Source organism: Pseudochaenichthys georgianus, chromosome 22, assembly GCF_902827115.2.
Source record: "Pseudochaenichthys georgianus chromosome 22, fPseGeo1.2, whole genome shotgun sequence".
Lineage (NCBI taxonomy): Eukaryota > Metazoa > Chordata > Actinopteri > Perciformes > Channichthyidae > Pseudochaenichthys > Pseudochaenichthys georgianus.
The window spans coordinates 22,318,049-22,341,555 of NC_047524.1; the positions used below are offsets into that span (position 1 = coordinate 22,318,049).

At 43.7% G+C, this 23,507-nt stretch overlaps 1 protein-coding gene across 3 annotated transcripts; it reads right to left on the bottom strand.

The window, feature by feature from the left end:
* Positions 1-59: 59 nt before the first annotated feature.
* On the bottom strand, positions 60-23,431 carry rtn4ip1 (reticulon 4 interacting protein 1). 3 transcript variants are annotated; one of them, XM_034111305.2, is made up of 9 exons: positions 22,899-23,431; positions 18,381-18,532; positions 16,751-16,819; positions 15,846-15,970; positions 15,510-15,558; positions 14,647-14,783; positions 14,010-14,193; positions 360-452; positions 60-185 (listed from the first exon to the last, which is right to left on the bottom strand). In XM_034111305.2, exons 1-9 carry the CDS (start codon positions 23,179-23,181, stop codon positions 60-62), a joined length of 1,218 nt encoding a protein of 405 aa, XP_033967196.1. In that variant the 5' UTR covers positions 23,182-23,431. The 3 variants fall into 3 exon arrangements, with proteins under 3 accessions (XP_033967196.1, XP_033967195.1, XP_071057751.1); XM_034111304.2 differs by having other exon boundaries at positions 60-254; XM_071201650.1 differs by lacking the exons at positions 60-185; positions 360-452 and adding an exon at positions 12,976-13,266.
* Positions 23,432-23,507: the final 76 nt, after the last annotated feature.

The window sequence follows — 23,507 nt, forward strand, 5'->3', positions numbered from 1 at the left end:
GCTATCTCATTTCAAAACGGTCACAAATGTAGAGCAGTACAGCAAAGCATTCCTCGGTGCTATGAGTAATCATCCTCTTCGCTGATCTGGACCACAGTCTTCCCTCGAGCGTGGCCTTTCTCCATCTTCTCAAAGGCATGAGGAACCTGGGAAAAACTGAAAGTCTCCTCCACCACTGCCCGGATCTGAAGAGAGGAAGGGAGGGGTCGTATATCCTGCTGCTGTGTGAATGCTGTGACTGTAACTGTGATGCTCTAGTTAAAAGAGTGAACTTTGTTTTTACATTTGATATATAATTATAAACACACGTGTCAGTTTGTTATCATGAAAAATGCTGAGAACAAAAGGTGGTAATGTACCTGTCCTGCATCCACCATTTCACTGATTTCATCCAGTGCAGGACCACTAGGGGCAAAGAATCCCCAGCGGTAGTGAACCCCTTTGACGAGGTGCTACAAGAGAACCGAAGGAGAGCAAAGGCATAGAGCATTGTTACATCCTGTTGCACTGTGAGCGAAGCAGAAACATTACTGGTGATGATGACAGTGCACCAAAGTAAAGTCTGAAGCTGAGATACTACTTGATCTACTGATTTCCTAATTCAGCATTCTAGCTGATCTCAGTGCTGCTAGGTGCTGTAATAAAGGACAAACCATTAGCCCTTGTGACTGGAATAGCTCATTTGTCTTCATAAATATAATTTACTTTCCATTTTCTTTTTAAATTCACTTGATCTGGTAAGACTGTTGGTATGATGGTAATGTTTGCATATTTTAGTTTTATTTCTGTGTTCTCCTGTGAGTGACAGTAGAGCTTACTTGAGGCAAAGGGTTCACAAGTATAAGTGTTAGAATAAAATACAGGGTTCTTACACCTTTTCAAAAGTCAAATTCAAGCACTTTTCAAGCATTTTCAAGGTGCATTTTCCAGCTTTTCAAGCATCTTACAGCTGTTGTAAATTACATATTTATATACACATACTCAAATGATTATTTCCCTACCTCACATTAAATCAGATGTGTGTTTCGTGATAGCATTCTACACGAGGATGAAAAATTAAAGAAAAGAAAACTAAGTTTAATATTTCAAAATTAGTGACCTGTACATAGACTAGGCCTCCCATATAACCTGGCTGAGCCAATATACAACAATCAGCCAAATAACTTTTCAATACATTATTGATTAATTGTTGGTAGTGAACGCAAGTCAGAGGTACATGGTGTACTTCTACTCCTCTACAGTTCAGAGGTACATGGTGTACTTCTACTGCACAACAGTTCAGAGGTACATGGTGTACTTTCCTCCACTACATGTATTTAATCCCTTTAGTTACTTCACAGATGAATGATGGTAAATCTAATCAAGTGTTGAATCAGACTTTAGTTCCACCCGGAGTAAATCCACAAGCTACCCTGCAGTATACAAAGTCATTCAGACTAGCTGCACCTTCACCAGCTCTGAGAACACTTTCATGATCAACCATTATAAAACATATCATATATATTATTCTGAAATGGACCAATCTGCACAACGACTACTTTTACTGTCTTTCACTATATTTAGATGAGAATACTTTTCTATTTTCACTTGAGGAACATTTTGAATGCAGGACTTTTACTGTAACAGAGTATTCCTACATTCTGGTACTTCTACTTTTACTAAGTACAAGATCTGTACACTCTGGTACTTCTACTTTTACTAAGTACAAGATCTGAGTACTTCTACTTTTACTCAAGTACAAGATCTGAGTACTTCTACTTTTACTCAAGTACAAAATCTGAGTACTTCTACTTTTACTCAAGTACAAGATCTGAGTACTTCTACTTTTACACAAGTACAAGATCTGAGTACTTCTACTTTTACTCAAGTACAAGACCTGAGTACTTCTACTTTTACTCAAGTACAAGACCTGAGTACTTCTACTTTTACTCAAGTACACGATCTGAGTACTTCTACTTTTACTCAAGTACAAGATCTGAGTACTTCTACTTTTACTAAGTACAATATCTGAGTACTTATAATTTCACTACAAGATCTGAGTACTTCTACTTTTACTCAAACAGTATCTGAGTACTTCTACTTTTACTCAAGTACAACATCTGAGTACTTATCCACCTCTGGTAGTGTATTAGCCTGAATTGTAGCCACAAAATCACGCAGAGCTGCATACAAATAGACTCACAATGGTAACAAGTGGAAAATAATATGTACAAATGTGTACAATGATTTTAGGTAACGTTGACTACTCAAGACTCCTGACTTATACATCTCCAAAGGAAGACTGTGTTCATTCTACAATTACATGGGATTAAAGCAAAATGTAGTTTTAATTGTATAATACTTCCATTTTATATAAAAGACAGTTTGTTTTCATGTTTTCAAATAAACAAAGTATTGGCTTTCAGAATATTAAACTTGTTTCGGCAAATTCAGATGATAAATACAACTTTGAAGCTTCGGCATGATTACAAGCAGAGAACGGACTAATGTAACATCACAGCAAGCATAACAACAGCCGGTGTTTCTTGTGAGTGTTTCCCCGGTACACAAACGCAAAAATACACAAACGCACTCGCCAGCTTCCCCCAGACCAGTAATACAAACGAAAATGTGTCTTCGGGTCAATGTGACTGATTTCGATAGAGCAAGTCACATTTGGTTTAGGCACGAAACATACTACCAGTAGAAATACATTGCTTTCAAAATCGCTCTGTGTCGAATCAATAGATTATATTTCGTGACTATATAACACGAAATGCCGTGAGTGCTTCATCCTCTGAACACCACACGATGGCGACTGTAACGCACATAACATAGGTACGCTCCTCTGAAATGATTGTCCCCTGCAATTATTATTATCCCTCATTACATTACATTACATTACATGGAGTTCGCTATTCAGCTCGCTAACGTTAGCTTAAACAAACGTAACATGCAACGTTAGCCTGCACTCTACTACGGCGTACCTTTCATGTGGCTCGTCAGCGCAGACTCTCGCATCGTTATTTTTGGGCTTGACCCTCGTCTTGACCCTCGTCTTAGCCATGGCTTGTATTTGTCTTCTGCTAGCCAACGCTCGTTGAAACTGCAACCTCCTGGCACACAGTCATCTATCACTCTCATCAGAATGCCCAGGTCCAACAAGTCCTCCAACTCATACGACCAAATGGGTCGATTGTTTTAAGCCCTTATTACGACCAAATATGTCGTTTGTTCAAGCGCTTAATACGACCTATAATTACGTTTTAAAATGGTCGGCCTCGAGTGCTCCCGTTGAATGCAAACGTTACAGAGGGTTGTTTATTCACAAATAACCCTCTCTGTAAAATCCTAAATTGTAGGATAGTTTGGCCATTAAAACGCGTTATGATTAGATTTCTAGCGAGAAGTATATATTGTACTTTTAGAATCCACGTCCAGTCGATATGTAGGATCTATAGTTTGATAGATATTACGAAGATGATTTGAGATTTCGTCAGGAGAACGTGTAATATATGCGGCAAGCTTCCATGTAAAGTTACGGGTTGAAAACAGTATTTCCGGTCTCGCCGTTTTCATAATAAAACCAATGATCAAACTATTTAACAGTGATATCTACACTACTCATCCATTAAAAAAACATCAGTTTATCCTAGTTCATTATACGACATTAATTGGTTTAAATTGTGTACAATGCCTTTGTGTTTTTCCCATAGGTTTTTCTCTTTCGATTCTGAGAGACACATTTCTTTTTTCAGAGGTTTTGATAGGCTAAAATCATGCCGCAATGCACGTCGGGATATGGTGTTTATGTGATATGAAATCGGAAAACATTAAAAATAATAATAATAATACTTTATTCCGAGTGTTCTTGCTTTTCTCTTTGAAAGTCATCACATAATGGCATTGTAATACACGGTTCGGCTGCATTAAATATTATATATCTGCCCTAGATATGTATTTATAGAGCGCTGATCAGAAGACCTTTTGACAAACTGGAAGAGATGCCGCCAAAACTGAATACGTGACGTGAACCATAAATATATCAACAATTAAACAACATCTTCCATTTCTTTTCACACAATACGTCTCCTTGCAGTATCAACACTAATTCGGCTGACTTTTATATTTGATCCAATTAGTAGATAGTCTGTATTTACACCATAACGGTGCACAGCTGAGAGAAAGGGACTTTTTTGTAGTTTTTAAAGATATTACTGATTTTCTGAACTACCTTTCCAACTCCTCATGCAGTTGACTGTTACAGGTCTATACAGGTTCATGGTACAATGCATAAGCTTCACATCGAGAGACTGAAACTGTATTTTCCTTTACCGTTCTGTTTTAAACTCACAATAAAGTGAATAGTCATATTATGTACGATATTATTATGTTTTATTAACTAGACCACTGGTCTAAACCGCACCTCCTAGTGGTTAAAGCACGTTATTGAATGTAGTTGTTGAATAAGTTATATTTATTTAGTTATTGATGAAAACATTTAAATATTAAGAGTAGCCTACATACAAAATAGGGGTCAATGATAGAAATATAGAATGGAAAATAGCTAGAAGATACTGTAGTGATCTCTACAGTAAAACAGTTTAGTGTAATTCTGGGCCCTGTAACTCACGGCATGGTGTATCCCCAGTCTGCGGGGAAGAGCGCGACGACCCCGGGGGTGATGGCCTTGGAGACTCCTCGGGGACGCCAACGACCTCTCTGGCGCTCCCCCCACTCGCAGGCTGCTCCGGGGCCGATTCTGGGAGAACTGACGGATGGAGAAGGGCCGCCTCTGCTGGTCGAAGATCAACCCTGTTGCGCCGATACGTGGTCCCCTCCACACCGACCAGATAGGACCGGAGTCCCAACTGCTGAAGGCACACACCTCTCCTCCATCTGCCCGTCCTGTCTCCTGGGAGTGGCTTCATCCGTATGGGCTGGCCGACGTTCAGCTCCGGCAGATCCTTGGCTGATCTGTCATATGTCAGCTTTGCTGCTTGATGTTTCATTTTCAGCTTGTCAGAAACACCCATGACGACCTGAGGCACCAGTAGCTGATCGGCCACAGGGAGAAGGGTTCTCAGTCTCCGCGACATAAGCCGCTGTGCTGGGCTGCAATGCATACCCTCAGTGGGCGTATTTCTCCAATGCAATATGGCCCTCCAGGGGTCCTCTTTGGCACGGTCTGCCCTTCTGCACAGGCTCTTTACAATTTTCACTGCTGACTCCGCTTTGCCGTTAGCTTTTGGGTGCCTCGGTGAGGACATGACATGCTCAAAACCCCACTCTCTCGCAAACGCCCGGAACTCTCTACCGGCAAACTGGCCTCCACCATCCGAAATGGCCCTGTCTGGGACACCATAGCGTGCAAACTGTGCCTTGCATCTACGGATCGTGGTGTCCGCTGATAGGTCAGGGAGGAGGTCGATCTCCCAAAAGTCAGAATAATGGTCCACCACGAGTAAGAAGTTCTGTGCTGCGTAGCTGTACAGATCCATGCTTACTAGCTGCCAGGGGCGTGTGGGGAGCGGGTGTGACATCATAGTCTCTTTCTGTTGTTCGTGTGCATACTCATTGCACACAGAGCACTTTTGCACATAATCCTTGACTTCCCCTTGCATACCGGGCCAGTAAAGTGTATCACGGGCCTGCCTGTAGCACGCCTCGCCCCCCACGTGGTTGTAGTGGATCCGTCTCAGCATTTCCGGGCGCATAGCTTTTGGAATGATGACGCGCTGACTCCTGAAGAGCACGCCATCCTGGGCACTTATCTCATCTCTGATGGCCCAGTAGTCCCTGACGGCTACAGGGGTCTCCTCTTTGTGTCCTGGCCATCCCTCCAGCACGACAGACTTAAGTGTTTGAAGACACACATCCTCCTCAGTGTGTGTCCGAATCTGTGTCAGGCATTGGCTGCTGACATTTAAATAGTCTGCCTGCTGAATGGCCGCCGTGTCACCCTGCTCCTGCTGCATGCTGCAGACCATCTCACGTTGGTACAGTGTGTCTGTTCTCTGTGGCGGGGTGGTGGCTCTGCTGAGCGTGTCACTTATGTACATCTCAGGGCCTGGCTTGTATACCACCGCAAGGCAGTAGTTCTGAAGTGTGAGGAGCATGCTCTGAAGGCGCTTTGGCGCACTGAGGAGGGGCTTGGTGAAGATGGACACCAGCGGGCGGTGGTCGGTCTCTGCAGTCACATCACTCCTCCCATATAGGTAGTAGTGGAAGCGTTGGCAGGCGAATACGATGCTCAGGCACTCCTTTTCAATCTGTGCGTAATTTTGCTCTGTTTGGGTCAATGCCCGGGAGGCGAATGCGACAGGCTGTCCCCCTTGAAGCAAGCAGCAGCCCAGACCCGCCTGACTGGAGTCGCTCTGTACGGTGACTGGCTTGCGGACGTCATAGTACCTTAGGACTGGCACCGCCGTGACCAGTGCCTTGATTTCCTTCATGGCGGCATCATGTTTGGGCAGCCAGTGCCACATCACATCCTTGTCCAGCAGTCTCCTCAGCGGCTCACATACCGCTGACAAGCGTGGCATGAATCTGGACAGATAGTTCACAAATCCGACACACCGCTGGACCCCTTTTGCATCTGTGGGGTTTGGCATGTCCAGAACCGCCCTGACTTTTTCAGGGTCAGCCTTGAGGCCCTCCGCGGACAGTATGTGGCCGTGGAAGCGGACCTCCTTCACTCGGAACTGCAGCTTTTTCAGGCCCAGTCTCAGTTTTACTTCCCTGCATCTGTCCATCAGAGCGATGAGGTTTGTGTCATGGTCGCGATTGGCCTGATCCTCTGTGTCCCCACAGCCGACTATAAGGATGTCATCGGCTATGGGCTCAATCCCTGTCAAGCCGGCCAGCAGCTCATGCTGCTTCCTTTGATACAGCTCTGGGGCAACTGACACACCGAAAGGGAGTTTCAGCCAGCGTTTCCTACCCCACGGTGTCCAGAATGTTGTCATCAGGCTGCTTTCTTCATCCAAGCGGCACTGCAGGAATGCATCACGTGCATCCACCAGGGTGAATATACGTGCCTTTGGCAGCTTATACAACACGTCATCTAAAGTGGGCATAAGGTAGTGGGACCGTTTCAGAGCACGGTTGAGAGCCTTCGGGTCAATGCATAGTCTCAATTTGTCTGGCTTTTTCACTATGACTAGATTGCTAATCCAGTCCGTAGGTTGAGTGACTGTGGTCAAGTGTCCCTCCTCTTCATATCGATCAAGCTGAGCCTTAACAGCTGCCTTGAGGGCCACTGGAACATTCCTGGGAGCACACTGCACCGGTGCCACAGTGCTGTCCAGCTCAAAGTGAATATCACCGGGCAGAGACTCAACAGGGCTGGTGAACACGTCGTGGTAGGTGCTGACCAGACACTCCTTGGTCAGGTCTCCCTTCCTGCAGTGCTCCACCTTATTCAGCTCCTCAGGAATGGTGAAGCGTATCAGACCAAGTCTCTCACATGTCTCACCCGAAAGCAAGGGCCTCTGGCCAGTATGCACAATCTCAAAGTCCAGTCTGTGCGTCTTACCCCTAATGACGCATTGTGTGCTGTACACCCCTAGTGAGCTCATCCACTCACTGTTGTATAGTTTTAATCTGGTGAGACTCTTCAGAAGAGGGGTTCTAGGCGCCAGTGTTGTCTTGTCCTTGATGCTCATCACATTGCAAGTGGCTCCAGAGTCGAGCTGGCACCTCTGAACCCCACTTTGCAGTGGCAGGTTGACAAACCACTTTTTACCTCGAGTGTTCACAGCCCCCACGCTCTCCGCTGTGTACACGTCTCTCTCATCGCTGTCCTCCAGTTCCCCTGGCAACGGGTCATCCACAGCATTCAACTGACGTGCCTGCTGGCCTCTTTTCATGCATACTTTTGCAAAATGGTTAGCAGTGCCACACGAGCGGCACGATTTACCAAAAGCAGGGCACAGGTCCCGCCCACGCTTGTGCCGTGTGCCACAGTACTTGCATTCGCCAGCGTCTCTCATGCTCTGTGGTTGTGCAGATGTGTTGGTGGACTCGGATGGCCTGCTGCCAGACCTCCGTCCATATCGCTGTCCTTGTGTGGCATTAATGCTGTCCCCAGGTCCAGAGCTGCCCAGTGACATGGTTTTTAACTTGCTGTCCATGACCTCGGCTGCACGGCAAATTTTAATGGCCTCGTCCAATTTAAGGTCATTTTCCCTTAGTAAGCGACGTCTAGCACCCTCGTCAGTTATCCCGAGAACAAGCCTGTCCCTTATGAGTTCATCTTTTATAGCTCCATATTCACAAGAGGCAGCCTTTTCCCTCAGCCTGGTAGCAAACGCATCCAAGAGCTCTCCATCCTCTTGTTTAAGGTTGCCAAAAACGTACCTCTCAAAGATTACGTTCTTTGCGGGTGTGAAGTATTGCTCCAGTGCCACCAGTATAGCACCCGCATCTTTTTGTTGGTCCGCGGTGAGTCCCAGGTTGTGTTTGTAAACATGTCGGCAGTCGTTCCCCATTAGCCTCCTGAGCGCAGCTGCTTGTACCGGATTTACTTTCTCGCTGAGCCCGGTCGCAAGCAGATAATCCTCAAATTCTGCTCGAAAGCTCACCCAGTTGCCGTGGATGTCCCCCGCCATCTTCATAGGCTCCGGAGGTGGGATGCTGGATGCCATTGTTCCAACGTGACGCTAATGCTAACAGGCTAACTGAAACTGCTAAACCTCACCAAAACAAATAAACGCACTCTGTCTCAGCGACGGACAGTAGCATGCAATCCACAGCTGGGTCCTATTTGAGCTTCTGACACCATGTTTGTAGATGTATGTGCATTAATGAATAAGGCAACTCAGGCTGTGTCTCAACGCCGTGTATTCACATTAAGCAGGCAATCATACAACTGAGGTATATTCACGTGAGGCAGATATATATATAACACAGGCACAATACGTCCACAGGGTGGAGCTGCAACCTAGCCTAAACCACCCTGTAACAGTTCCATTCCATTTCAAAGAGCTTTGACGCTCAGCGTAACCTTGTCACACTGCCACTCCAATATCCAATCACAGAGCTTGAGGGCTAATCACGGGGTTTGTAAAGCAAGGCGGATGTTGTAGTCCCAAACGATAGCTGGGGATTCTGGGTAGTGTAGTGTCTTCGGAAACTCTGTCGTGTCTAAACTCCGAAAAAACAATTTGTTTCTCCGAATCGAAGGTTAAAAACACAAAAGCATTGTACACAATTTAAACCAATCAATATTGTGTAATTAACAAGGATAAACTGATGTTTTTTAGTGGATGAGTAATGGAGATATCACTGCGTAATCATTTGACAGTGTGGGGAATACTTCCGGTTTTATTATGAAAACTTCGAGACCGGAAATACTGTTTTCACCCACGCTAACTTTACATGGAAGTTGCCCCATATACAGTACACGTTCTCCTGGCGAGACCTCAAATCATGTTCGTATATCTATCAAACTGTAGATCCTACACATCCACTGGACGTGGATTATAAAAGTACAATATACACTTCTCGCTAGAAATCTAATAAAAAAGCATTTTAATGGCCAAACTATTCCACAATTTAGGATTTTCCAGAGAGGGTTATTTGTGAATAAACGACCCTCCGGAGCGTTTGCAATCGACAGGAGCATGTTGTTTCTTACACGACCACTAGAGGCGCTACACTTTAAAACGTGTCTCTGGGTCGTATTTAGCTGCTGAACAATCGACCTATATGGTCGTTTTTTGTAGGAGGACAGGCTGCCCAGGTCACACGTAACACAAACACTTGCAGGTCGCGCGCATAGCGCGGGAAGGCCGCAGCGGAGATGTTTTATGTAGAAGAGAAGCAATTCTTTTCTTTTCATCTAAAAAGCGAACTATTCAGTCAGACAGCAATTTTTTGTAAAAGTAAAGCATTTATATTTTCAAGCACTTTATCTCAATTTCAAGCACCATTCCCAAAATTCAAGCACTTTCCCAACCTTGAAAACACCACGTAAAATTTTAAGCATTTTCAAGGATTTCAAGCACCCGTACGAACCCTGAAAATAGTGTACAGAAGTGAGCGCTATCATTTGGGTGGGTAAGTCTTAAGAGCATTAAAACAATTAATTGTGGGCGACTGTGGCTGCGAGGGAGTGCGGTCGTCTTTCCACCAGAAGGTTGTGGGTTCGATCCCAGCCCGTGCAGTCAACATGTCGATGTATCCTTGAGCAAGATACTTAACCCTGAGTTGCTCCCGATGGCATGGCCAACGGTGTGTGAATGTGTATGCATGTTAGTGCATGTCCTAACATACACTGCTCAGTATGAATGGGTGAACGACATGTAGTACGTAAAGCGCTTTGAGGGGTCTTAAAGACTGGATAAAGCGCTATATAAGTACAGTCCATTTACCATTTACCATTTACTTTTGGCAGGAAAACAGAAGAGAAGGGCAAGTTTCTCTGGGGCTGTCCCCGTCTCTTATAAAGCCCCTTCCACATTCCCCTTAAGTTTAAAGTTCATGTGAAATGTTGCTCAGGCAGCATAGTGTGATCTCTGTTCTGAAAATGAATCTATAGGCGTTAGGACACGATGGTATTAGAAGTGCCTAATACTATTAGAGTAGTATTGACTATTCACACTTAAGGAAATGAACTGCATGTGAAATTAAGTCTGGATGAACACAATGATGATGAACCACTATCGTCTTCTGAGGATTAAGATTATTTTACTATTTTAAAATAACTTTATTTAAGATATCTTCTCTTAACTCTCTCAAATCTGAATGTCTTGTTGAAGCAAATTTGTTCTGATCTAAGAAAAACAGACGGAGATATTTCACAGTTAGTGGGCTGGTAGGCCATTTAGAAACACAAATGTGAGTAAAGTGAGGTTCCCATGAACATATCCCAGTGCCCGTTACTGTGAATGCACTTTTAATATAAAATATTAATGAAAGCAGTTCTACAAAATTATAAATGTTGGCTGTTGTCAATCAAATATGGTGTTGATAATCCTGTTTCTCTTTCCCAGGTGCCAAAATCTGCGTCACATTGATGATTTTTTGAAGAACTTTTTAAAATAGCTTGATAGACTCAACAGATTTCAGACAGTAAATTCCATCTCCAGAACTTTTTCAGAACTTCAAGAAACAAAACATCTATTTACTTATTCTCAACGCCATTCATGCAAAACATCATTCTAAACACAGGATAATAAAGCAACACACATTTGGCTCTGGGGGTAACCAGACCTCGAAACAAGAAGGAAGTTAGTTAGTGGTTAGTGCCTCCATCAGCGCTGCACCAAGCCGTGTGCACGGTGTTCACCACAGCTCTCTGACAGGATGTTCTGATCTCCAGGCAGTGTGTGGGTGGGGGGGGAATTAAGCTTATGTTCTAAAGTTGTCCTGACAGTAAAAACACATGATAATGCAAATATACTAATGATGATGTTATATTTCGGGCAAGATAATATCAGATACGTTAAATAACCTGTAGCAATAGTACATATATCACAAGTCTGCGTCATGGCCGATGAGAGCATCTTATTTGAGAGGAAGTCTTTCACAGTTTTACTCGATTTTGAGATTAGCTAATCACTACTGAGGACTCGGTTTTTGTCTAATTTCCTTTTAATCAACTATGTTGTCAGGTACAAAGCCACTCACCATAATCTACATGTTCATTGCATGAGGACTTTAAAGATATATGTAATCTTTTTGGGCTGCTTCCTTTTAAAAAAAGGAACACAAATATTACACCAAAGACATAAAACATAAATATGACCTTGTCTTTCTCCTAAGCTTTGTTACTTTTGTTGCTAAATGTAAATCAAAAAAGTCTTCCGTCCACCACACCACACGCAACAGGCACCAGAAACTTGTCCGTTCACACGAGACCGCTCGAAAGCGCTGGAGACGCTGTAGTACATATGCCAGGCCTGTAAGTGGTGCTGTAGTCATGCCACAAAAGCAGCAAAGTAGACTTCCCGAACATTGTTGCCTTTCTGTTTATTCTCCGCTGTGGACGCTCTGGCTCTTGTTCTTCCTCTCCAAAGGCAAGCGTGTGCTCCTGCTGTAATTCTCTCCTGTAGTCCACCAGCAGATGAAAACCTTCCACCTCTCCGCCTCTTCCAAGGGACGAGGGGACCATGCAGCAGAGTTTCCGTTTGATTTTTTTCGCTGGTCAACATGTCCGTTAAAGTACGGACAAAATTATAAAAGTGCCGGTCAAAGGTCTTCTTTGTTATTTATTGAGCTTTAAAACAAATGAATAACGACTCTATATAATAATATAAGAATAATAAACGGAGTCTCTCTTTTCCTCCCCCTCGTCTGACAGCCCAGCAGCTCTGAGCACCAGGAGACGTGGGGAGAGGGAGGCGGGGCTATTTCATCGTTATCAGAAAATGATCGTATATAGAGGCTTACACACGGAGCCGTTTGCCCCCCCAGAGCGTTCCGTTTGCAGATCTATCCACCTTGGGACCCGTTATCGTTTGCGGGGTCCGTTTCTATCGTTTTGTTATGGCTTTGTGTAAACGAAAGGGATATATGCAAGAAAAACTATGTGGATACAACCCGTATCGTCCTCGTGTAAACGGGGTTTTAGTGCCGATAAAAAGATTTCTTATTGCAACAGCAAACAGGGACATAGGGTGCAACAATTCCCCCATGCACAAATAAAAATGATTTTCCAGCAGATTAAATGCCAATGGTTTTGAAAGGAGATGAACACATCCATTTGGCCATGTAGTGCAGTAAACACAGTCTAACTTAAAGGGGACCTACCATGCAAAATGCACTTTGTGATGTCTTTTATACATACATATATGTCCCCGGTGCATCGGGGAACTCACGCAGCGTCTGAAAATAAAACCCTCTCTTTTCCTCCGTACCCAAATCTTTTAAAAACAGGGGTACAACGAGCGGATACAGATTCCATCCAAACTGACGTCAAATCGGCAGCGGACCCACAGAATGTTGCCATCAGAAACAATGCCTGACGTGTTTTGGACGTAATCTCGTCTTTGTTTATATTAGCAAGCCTCGCTAACACTCAGAGCTAACCTGTACTGTGTACTGTTTAAAAAGCAGGAAACAAAAAAAGAACTCACCTTGTGATAAACCTGCAAGAGAAAAAGCATTTGAGCTCCATACTATTTCAGAAATAATCCTTGACGTGGTTTAAACAGGATGGTGTTTTATCAAAGCAGAATTTAACTTTATCTCCGGTAGAATTCTGATCAGGCATTAGCTCCGCCTCCTCTTCTTTTCTTTTTTTCAAGCTAAGGACCCAAAATCCACGTTTCTCTAACAGGGCTGCAAAAGAGGGGTATGAGCAGTATGAGGGATGGCTAAAATGCATGATCTGTTTTGTATAGGTATGGCCCTACAACAGTGTTTCAAATATAGCATGATAGGTCCACTTTAACTAGACATTTTTAGATCAATGAGTTTCAAATTGGATTTTGGTTAGACGCTTTAAATAAGGTCTGTGGTTAACATAAGCCTGAGAGATTTTAACACATGTCTTGAAAACAACAAGTGGCTAAATGAGACTACAAAGCAATCAGGGCAAACATGAGGAAACTCATCGACTCAGGGTGTTAAAGTTGAAGCATTGCGACCATGATGAAATTCATTTAGACACTCAAATTATATTTTTCCTTTGGTGATTACATTTATGCTTGAAAATCATTAAAGTAGAATTCATTTGTTAAGATTGCAGGGAAAAGGTTTCATTTTCATAAACTTTTGTCTGCCACAGAGTTTATTTTTCCTTCAGTAATCCAAAAGCCAATGGAAAAGGGGAAACCAGTCCAATGCTAACTTCCAGGTTGGCATACAAACACATGTGATCCATGAAGCACTCCATAGGTACAAATCAACAGTAACAAGATGATACAAAAAGCAACATACCGTTTAGCAACATTCTGTCGCATATGCCAATGTGATAACATTTTGAAATTGGATCAATTCCATTTAAGTGCACAACCAGTGCATTTAATATATAATAAATATATAACTTATCAAGCTGCATCTTTGTTATCTACCAGGATTACCTTGAGGGCCTTGGTGGCCACCGTGGCAGCATTCTGCATCATGCCGTCAGCGATGCCCAGTAAGTCAGTGTTCTGGAGGAACGGCGTCACAAGGGTCACATACTTGGCGCCACTCCAAGGCTTAAGCAGGGTCAGCGCCCAACGCTCTGTTTCCGCCCCGACATTATCCAGGATGAGGTCGAATCTTGAGGTAAAAAATAAGAGAAAAGGGTAAAGATACATGCAGTTGTTGGGCATAAGAAACAAAAGGAGAGTTTGGAGGTATGCAAGACAGGCGACAAGTTTGTCCGAAAATTGAAGAGCTCCCTCGCTGCTTTATATTTTGTTTACTGTAAATTGGTATTTCAACTTGTATATTTTAACTTTTTTTAATGCCGTTTTATTTCTATTTTGAGATCTTTACATTTTAGAATTGTTTATTTCTACCATTTACATTTCTACTTATGTGCAATGCCTTGTCTTTTATGCTGCTGCAACGCAAACATTTCCCAAATTGGGATCAATAATCTAATTTTATGAGTCAACTGTAGCTAGAGGGGCAGGGTTGTCTTGGTAACAAGGGGCAAGTCATGGATACATTCATGCACCAACTCCCATTAAAAACCGACATAGTAGTTGTTCGTTTGGGATTTTTTACTTCTCCAGTTCACCGAGTGGTTTCTCAACAGGCCCGGAGGTGTAGTCAACGACATGGTCCGCCCCCAGGTCCCTCACAAACCGCTCTGCATTCTGGGAGCAGGTCACAGTCACATGGGCGCCCCAAGCCTTCAGCATCTGGACACAAACGATAGGATCAGATTTAGTTCCTTTATCTAACGTTAAAAACAAATACATGTTTAGGTTACTGTAGAGAGCAGAATGCTAGCCAGTGTTTGAGAGAGACTCTCAATGTTTCATTAATGAGATCAACGTCTGTGTAATGTGAGATAGAGTATTAGGTCGCCAAGCGAGGTGTGGGGCGCAGTCTGAAACCTGACAGGCCAGGCACACTTTTAATTCCACCCCTGTTTATTTTATGATCAGTGTCTATTTTTACGCTATTGTCACAGAGAATGGTTATATGGTTGTATTTAGTGCAGGCTGTTTTGAGCTTGAGGCACTTCAAAAATGCTACATAAGCAATTATTTGTGTAAGGTAAGATAAGACAGGACTTTATTTGATTACAAAGGAAAGAGATTGCTCAAGAAATACAACAATATAGGAATACAAAAAACAGTGTATGGGAAACAACATCAGTGCACAAATAAAATAACAATAGGAGTAAGATAAATTAAGTAAAATAAGTTGACCCAAGATTAACGTAATATTCATAAAAAAAGTGTAAAAAAATAAAGTGTATAAAGAAGTAATATTAAAACCAGTGCCTAATAAAATGTCAAGTCAATAAAGTAAAAAAAAAATTTTGCATATGATTTTAAGTGTAATATCTCCCAGGATATGAGTCCACTTCACATCTCCGCTATCATCCTCCTCCCCCTCTTCCTCCTCTTCCTCCGTACCTGTATAGCAAATGTTCCCACTCCCCCGGATCCGCCAAGGATCAATATCCTGCGGGGAAGAGGAAAAGCAGACATTCAACAATGTTTACGCACTTTTGCTGCACAGTCTCCCTCATTAGGATTCATGTCAAACAGACTTCAGGGCTTCATCGTGTCAAGTTCGCAGCAATGAGCCGCTGCCGGAGAACAATGGCTCGTCCCCTGGAGGCTCGTTACGGAGCGAGGGAGCTTAGGAGGAGCGCTGAGAGGAATAATGATTCAGATCAAAGACAGAGAGCTTCTTTGGGGCGGACAGGGATTAACAGCGAGTGGACATTGTGAGTGTGTCTCCCTCACCGCTTCTTGGCACAGTTGTCCTTGCTGAGCCCCCCCGTGTTGACCAGTGCAGACCAGGACGTCGCTGCCACATAGGGAATGGCTGCTGCCTCTCTGTGGCTCAGTAACTTTGGTTTGCGGGATATCTGAACACAACACACAAGAGTTAGGGATTCACAAAATGTATCTGGCAGATAATGGGAAATCTATATTATCATGTATTATTCCGATAATTAAATTAAATATAGCCAGTAATATAAAGCCACAATGCTTTCATTGACGTGTGCAGAATCCCTAACAGTCCAATACTGTAGGGAGGGGTATGCACCTTCAAAGATGGTTTGCATTACACAAATATACGCTACAAGTTCAGCATATTTACGAGCAAACAGTGTGGATTGTTTTACAGTTTCAGAGGTAGCATGAGTTTAATCTACCATGTAAAGATGTACAATTATCTTATCGGTACTTCCAATGAGAAGCAGCTAATTATCGTTAATTGGCATCGGCTCAAAAAGAAAATTCATATTTTGCATCTCTAAATAATAAAAGCAGTAATAAAGGGTATCACCTTTCAGCAGTACACGTGCTGAGTCATTATGAAATAGCATCTGAAAGCCATCACCAACGCACAGTATTTACCAGATCAGCACATTTAAAAGGGGCCCTTTTATGCTTTTTGGAGTTTCCCCTTCCTGTATTGTGTTATAGGTTTTAGTGCATGTAAATACCTCAAATATGGGTTAATCAATTTAAAAGGAAAAATCAACACATTTTTCGTATGAGGGTGTTGAAATTGTTGCTGGGCAACTGACACAAACCACAAAGAAAAGAGGAAACTCCTAACCCAGAACTGATACCCGAGGCATTGTGATCTCTCATGGAGATAGAGTTGCTGTCGCACCAACAACATTGATGAAGTATACCTCGTTGGCACTCAGCACCACAAACTCAGCCAGGCTGCCCTGCTTCCATGGAGGGATGGCTGCCCACACCTGAAGAAGACACACAGCGACATGACACCCATTCAATTGACATAAACAAATGTGCGTCTGCATTTCTATAGTTAGTTCTTCTTTGGTAAGATGAGTATCAAATTAAAAGTAGCACATGTCATACGTAGGTCACTCTGTGGTCACAAAAAGCAGAATATGACATCAAGAAGTGCTCAAACTACTCATAACCAGTTTACATTCACACAAACATCAAAAATAATTACAAATAATGTACAATCTATATCATAACCACTAAATAAATACACATAATTATACAAATAAGATGTTTGAACAAAAAAAACCTGTTGAAAATATAAATAATTAACTAAAGTTTAAAAAAAATATGATGTGCAATTAATGTTTGGTTTAATTTTATATATTTATCTTTTTGCCGATTTTTTCCTTTAACCATAGAGACATGGTAGAAAAGGTCGATATACAAATGGTCATTTTTTTTATGTAAAGTATTCCTTTAAAACATTTTGCTAAACAATTAATTAAGACATTTGAGTTTGATTCCAATTGACTTGTCAGCGGATTTATCAAAAAATGATTTAGTTTTAACTCTAGAATGCGCTGTTTCTTAAAGGGGCCCAAGTATGCTTTGTTTCCCTCTCCTGTAGTGTGCTATAGGTTTGTGTGCATGTAAATGGTCTGCGAAGGCTAAAATCCCAAAGTTCCCTCCCGAGGAAGTTTCTCTCCCACACCCCCCTGGACTGAAACGCCTCCATTGGACTCCTTTGTTTACATCTGTAAATTAATAACATCAATAGCCAACACCTGTGCTTCTATTGGTTAGCGTCCTCCAACACATTCTACGTGAAAGTGATGCCCCGGGCCTTAGCCTAAGTGGTTGACCAATCACAACAGAGCCGGCCAGCTAACCAATCAGAGCAGACTGGGCTCTGGTTTCAGACAGAGGGTGAAAAGAGGTGCTGCAGCACAGGCAGTATGAGAAAAATAAAGCACTGAAAGTAAGCATATCCTCCTTAATAATATCATCAGTGTTATCCATCAGTTAGCAACGCTGGTTAAATAAGACAAATAGTATCTGATCTTCCTGCACAACCCTCTTGTACTGCAAAGGGCTGAGATGCGAGTCATGTCATGACGGTGCATCATGAGGGTAGAAGGATCGTTGTGACAGAGTTCACTGCGGCCAGGAGAGCATGCAGTAGGTTATTCCAATGTGATGATGATGATGATGATGATGATGATGATGATGATGATGATGATGATGATGATGATGATGATGATGATGATGATGATGATGATGATGATGATGATGATGATGATGATGCTCTGCTTGAACAGCCTCACACTATTACACCACCAGCTGCTGGCCCCATTTTGTAACTACCTCGGATTTCAGGATTCATCATCTGTGTTTAAGCAAGGTGTTTTTGTGCACTATTAAGGCAGCTACATGTTTTTGTTTACAGCATCATCATGACTACAACCCTACCTCATACTTTACACGACTCACTGTGTGCGGGAACATGTCGTTTCCTTTTACATGCGGGCTGCCTGTGTATCAGGTGGTCACATCTCCCTCATTTACCTCGTCCCTTTCTGTGAAGTACTTCACATCCAGGCCGCACTCCATGATGACCCCAGACACGTCTCTTCCCAGGATGAGAGGGAACTCCATGCCATTCTGCTTCAAATTCAGAGGGTCTCTCTTCATGGACAGGCTTGAAGCACCATAGCCACCTGACAGGGAGAGTTTCTGATTAGAGACCATTTTGAGAACATTCACTGGAACAACAACACAAAGTTTGAAAGAAAACTTGATGTTGAAATGTTGACCTTTTGGTTGCTTAATGTAACTAACAAGGAAACTAAAAGAAAGTGATTATTCAGTTTGAGCAGCTGCTAACAAATATTTTAAACTGTTGATTATTTTATCAAATTAATTTCAACTAAGAATTATTTTCAATATAAACCTGCCGATTATATATATATATAATTGGCCATAGGATAATTACGGTTAAGGGCCACAAGTGAAAAACATTGTTGAGATCTGACCAAAGTGAATTTAGTTTTAAAGGATTACAAAAGTGTCCTCTTGGATAATAACAAGTGGAGGTTTGTTTTTGAGTTCGGCTACAGTATCAAAAAAGTCTAGGATTTAGTTTTTGTTACTGAATATGCAAATAAAAAAATGTGCTTTGGCAGCTAAGACAGATATCAGGTAAGAAAAGCGTCATATTTAGTCATACCTATACTGAACACATGCAAATTAGACAGCAACCAATTAACACCTTCCAATATGCACTGAAGCTGCGCAAACTTTAATTTGTACTGAGCGCCCACAAAACATGCTATTGCATTTGCCCCTCTCTTTGCAGCCCTGCACCAAACCACCACCACCTCCTTACTGCTGATACTAGCTTTGTGGGAGAAGAATGACGGGATGCATGATGCATTTTATCATCATAACCACAGGAAACGTCAACCTCACACTCTGTATCCTCACTTTTAAGTATTGCTTCCAAAAAACGTTACAAACACCATTGTGATTATCCTAACACTTAAAATCTGTTCCCACTGTCACTGCGTCCAGTTTCTGTCTGGGCTGCATTTAAATACGCACCCCTCTGCGTTGTCGCCCATCAGCTGTTGAGAGTTAACTAACTAGAGGGGCGTGGCACCTTAGCTGTGAGAACTCAGCAATCAGGCGTCCATTTAGGCAGCTGTTTCTTGAGCGTCAGCGGCAGCGTCAGACAGCCGAAGACATTGGAGTCCTGCGGGAGTAAGACTGCCAAAGACATTGGAGTCCTGCGGGAGTCACGAGGGTGGCAAAGAGGAGGCAAATCCTACTCTAATTTGAGCTAAGTATCACTGATGTCTTATTCTTATTTTTCTTTTGTTTAGCTTTCCAGCCCCTCATGCTATAATCATGTGTATTTTCTCCATTCCTGTTCATGTGTCTTCTCGCAATTATCACTGGCCCCGTGTATCTCCTAATCGCTATAACCGGCCCGCTCTCGTCTATCCCACGTGCTCCACTGAGATCCAGCACCTAGTTTCAGGCGGCCTGTGGAACTGCCAGTCAGCTGTTCCTAAGGCTGACTTCATCTCTGGCTACGCCTCCCTGCAGTCTCTGGATTTCCTTGCTCTCACTGAGACGTGGATTACTCCATCCAACACATCCACCCCAGCAGCTCTCTCCACAGCATATTCCTTCTCCCATACACCCAGACCCACTGGCAGAGGAGGTGGCACTGGTCTCCTGCTCTCTCCCAAATGGAGCTTTTCCCTCTTCAAGCTACCTAACTGCACTCCTTCCACCTTTGAATTCCATGCCGTCACAGTAACCCATCCTATACAACTGACCATTGTTGTTCTCTACCGTCCACCAGGAGCCTTGGGGGACTTCTTGGATGAATTAGATCATCTCCTCTCACACATCCCTGAAACTGGCCCTCCCGCTGTACTTCTTGGAGACTTCAACCTCCAGACGGGGAAGATAGACGAACTAACATCTCTGTTAACCACCTTTGCTTTCTCACTGTCTCCGTCCCCACCGACTCATAAAGCTGGCAATGTCCTTGATCTCATATTCTCAAGGAACTGCACTACTTCTAACCTCTCTGTAAACCCGCTCCACACCTCCGATCACTTCTTCATTTCATTCTCTTTACCCCTTTCCAAACATAACAAACTAATCTCTTCTCATCCTGCACTTGTCCGCCGTAATCTCCGTTCCCTCTCCCCCTCTACCTTTGCCTCCTCGGTGCTCTCAGCCCTCCCTTCCTCTGACTCGTTCCAACTCCTGCCTCCAAACTCTGCTGCAGAAACTCTCCTCTCTACTCTCTCATCCTCTCTGGACTCTCTCTGTCCTCTCACATCTCGGCAGGCTCGTCAGTCCCCCCCTGCTCCCTGGCTAAATGACGCACTGCGTGCTAATAGAACCGTCCTTAGGGCAGCAGAGCGGAACTGGTGGAAATCCAAACACCGTGACGACCTCCTAACCTATCAGGCTCTCCTCTCCTCTTTCTCTGCTTCCATCTCTCAGACAAAAAGCACTTTCTTTCAAGATAAGATCCAATCTTCCTATTCCAATCCCAAAAAACTATTTTCCATCTTCTCCACCCTCTTGGACCCCCCCAAAGCCCCTTCCCCCTCCTCCCTTCTGTCAAGCGACTTTGTTAACCACTTTGAAAAAAAGGTTTACGACATTCGCTCTTCTTTTTCTGACTCACCCCTACTCACCGCCGGATCACCTGAGCCACCTTCAACCGGCACACTAACCTCCTTTTCCCCTCTCTCTCCAAGTGAGGTTCTTACCCTCATTACCTCTGCCCGCCCTACCACCTGTCCTCTGGACCCTATCCCTTCAAACCTCCTTCAGACTATCGCTCCTGATATTCTACCGTTTCTCACCCATTTCATCAACACTTCTCTAACTTCTGGTCACTTTCCACACACTCTCAAGGAGGCGAGAGTAAACCCTCTCCTGAAGAAACCCACTCTCAACCCGTCTGATGTTATAAACTACAGGCCTGTCTCTCTCCTCCCGTTCCTGTCTAAAACACTTGAACGCGCTGTCTTTAAACAACTCTCCTGCTATCTCCATCAGAACAACCTTCTGGATCCGCACCAGTCTGGTTTCAAGGCAGGTCACTCCACAGAAACTGCTCTCATTGCTGTCACTGAGGAACTGCACACTGCTAAAGCAGCCTCCCTCTCCTCTGTCCTCATCCTGTTGGACCTGTCTGCTGCATTCGACACGGTGAATCATCAGATCCTCCTTCGCACTCTCCAAGAACTTGGAGTTTCAGGCTCTGCACTTTCCCTCCTCACCTCATACCTCAAAGACCGCACCTACAGGGTTACTTGGAGAGGGTCTGAGTCCGACCCTTGTCAATTAACTACAGGGGTCCCTCAGGGCTCTGTTCTTGGTCCTCTCCTCTTCTCCCTGTACACAAACTCGCTCGGATCTGTCATTAGCCCGCATGGTTTTTCATACCACTGCTACGCTGACGACACCCAATTAATCCTGTCCTTTCCCCGCTCAGAGACCCAGGTCGTCGCACGCATCTCTGCTTGTTTAGCTGACATCTCTCAGTGGATGTCCGCTCATCATCTCAAGCTCAACCTTGACAAAACTGAAGTGCTTTTCCTTCCGGGAAAAGATTGTCCCTCTCTTGACCTAACTATCAACATCGGCCCCTCTGTTGTTTCCCCGACTCAGACTGCAAGGAATCTGGGTGTTATCCTAGATAACAACCTGTCGTTTACTGCAAACATCGCTGCTACAACCCACTGCTGCAGATACACGCTTTTCAACATCAGGAAGATACGCCCACAGCTGACCCAGAAATCGACGCAGGTTCTGGTCCAGGCTCTCGTCACCTCACGCCTAGACTACTGCAACTCCCTCCTGGCTGGTCTACCTGCATGTGCCATCCGACCTCTGCAGCTCATCCAGAATGCAGCGGCTCGTCTGGTCTTCAACCTTCCAAAATTTTCCCACACCACGCCGCTCCTCCGCTCCCTCCACTGGCTTCCGGTAACTGCTAGAATCCACTTCAAGACACTGGTACTTGCGTACCTTGCTGCGAATGGATCTGGCCCTTCCTACATCCAGGACATGGTTAAACCGTACACCCCAGCACGTGCACTACGCTCTGCATCAACCAAACGACTCGCTGCACCCTCGCTGCGAGGGGGACCCAAGTTCCCATCAGCAAAAACACGTGGGTTTGCTATCCTGGCTCCAAAATGGTGGAATGAGCTCCACATTGAAATCAGGACCGCAGAAAGCTTACACACCTTCCGGCGCAGACTGAAAACTCATCTCTTTCGACTCCACTTCGAGCGATAGAATGACTAACAAAGAACTGCTAACAGAGCACTTATATACTAATAAAGGACTGGCTTAGCCAGTTGAGCAGCACTTGAAATGATTGGCTCTATGAAACCTGATGTACTTTATGATTCTGTTTTCCTCAAGTTTGTGTCTTCCTGGTCGAATGTACTTATTGTAAGTCGCTTTGGATAAAAGCGTCAGCTAAATGCAATGTAATGTAATGTAACATTGTGAAGATGCACACATGCTGTCGTCACTCACCTCTCATGCCGACATCAATAGGGTTCAGTCCTGCTGCATTCACTTTGATAATAACCTCATTGGGGTATGTGATGACGGGGAAACTGGCATTTTTAGTGAAACGCAACACATCATTGCCTCCATATTTATCAATAACCCAGGCAGGCATAATAGTCATCCTTCTTTTGGTAGTACTGAACAGTCTTTTCTGCCTGCCATGCCAGCAAACTGATGTGTTCACACTCGGTGATGTACTGCAGTGAAACAACCACCTACTGTACATTAAGTGTCTCACATAACTCATTTTAAACTCTTAAATATTAAATAAAATAGTGCAGCTATAATTACCTCCCTGTTACATACAGGATCCACTCTAGCTGTAGCGTTAGCGGTACTATGCTAAATTACTGTAACCCACGTAACGTTATTGAAGTCCTTTACAATTTACAATGTATTTCCTTCTTTAATAAACATGTCAAGCCAATTCCATTGAGATGAATTCAAACCAACGTCCTCTTCTTTCCTTAAAATGCCACTTCTACTACCGGTGTCTTTCAAAGCCTCTTCACCAATCAGAGAGCGGCTTCCTCCCAGCTGTCCAATAACAGACAGCGTTGTTAGAGGTTTATT

Coding starts and splice junctions, on each gene's coding strand:
- rtn4ip1 (XM_034111304.2), bottom strand. CDS start 23,181: ATGAGTTATGTGAGACACTTAATGTACAGTAGGTGGTTGTTTCACTGC. Junction 15,559..15,845: donor GACAACTGTGCCAAGAAGCG/GTGAGGGAGACA, acceptor TCTTCCCCGCAG/GATATTGATCCTTGGCGGAT. Junction 255..359: donor AAATGGTGGATGCAGGACAG/GTACATTACCAC, acceptor TCTTTTAACTAG/AGCATCACAGTTACAGTCAC.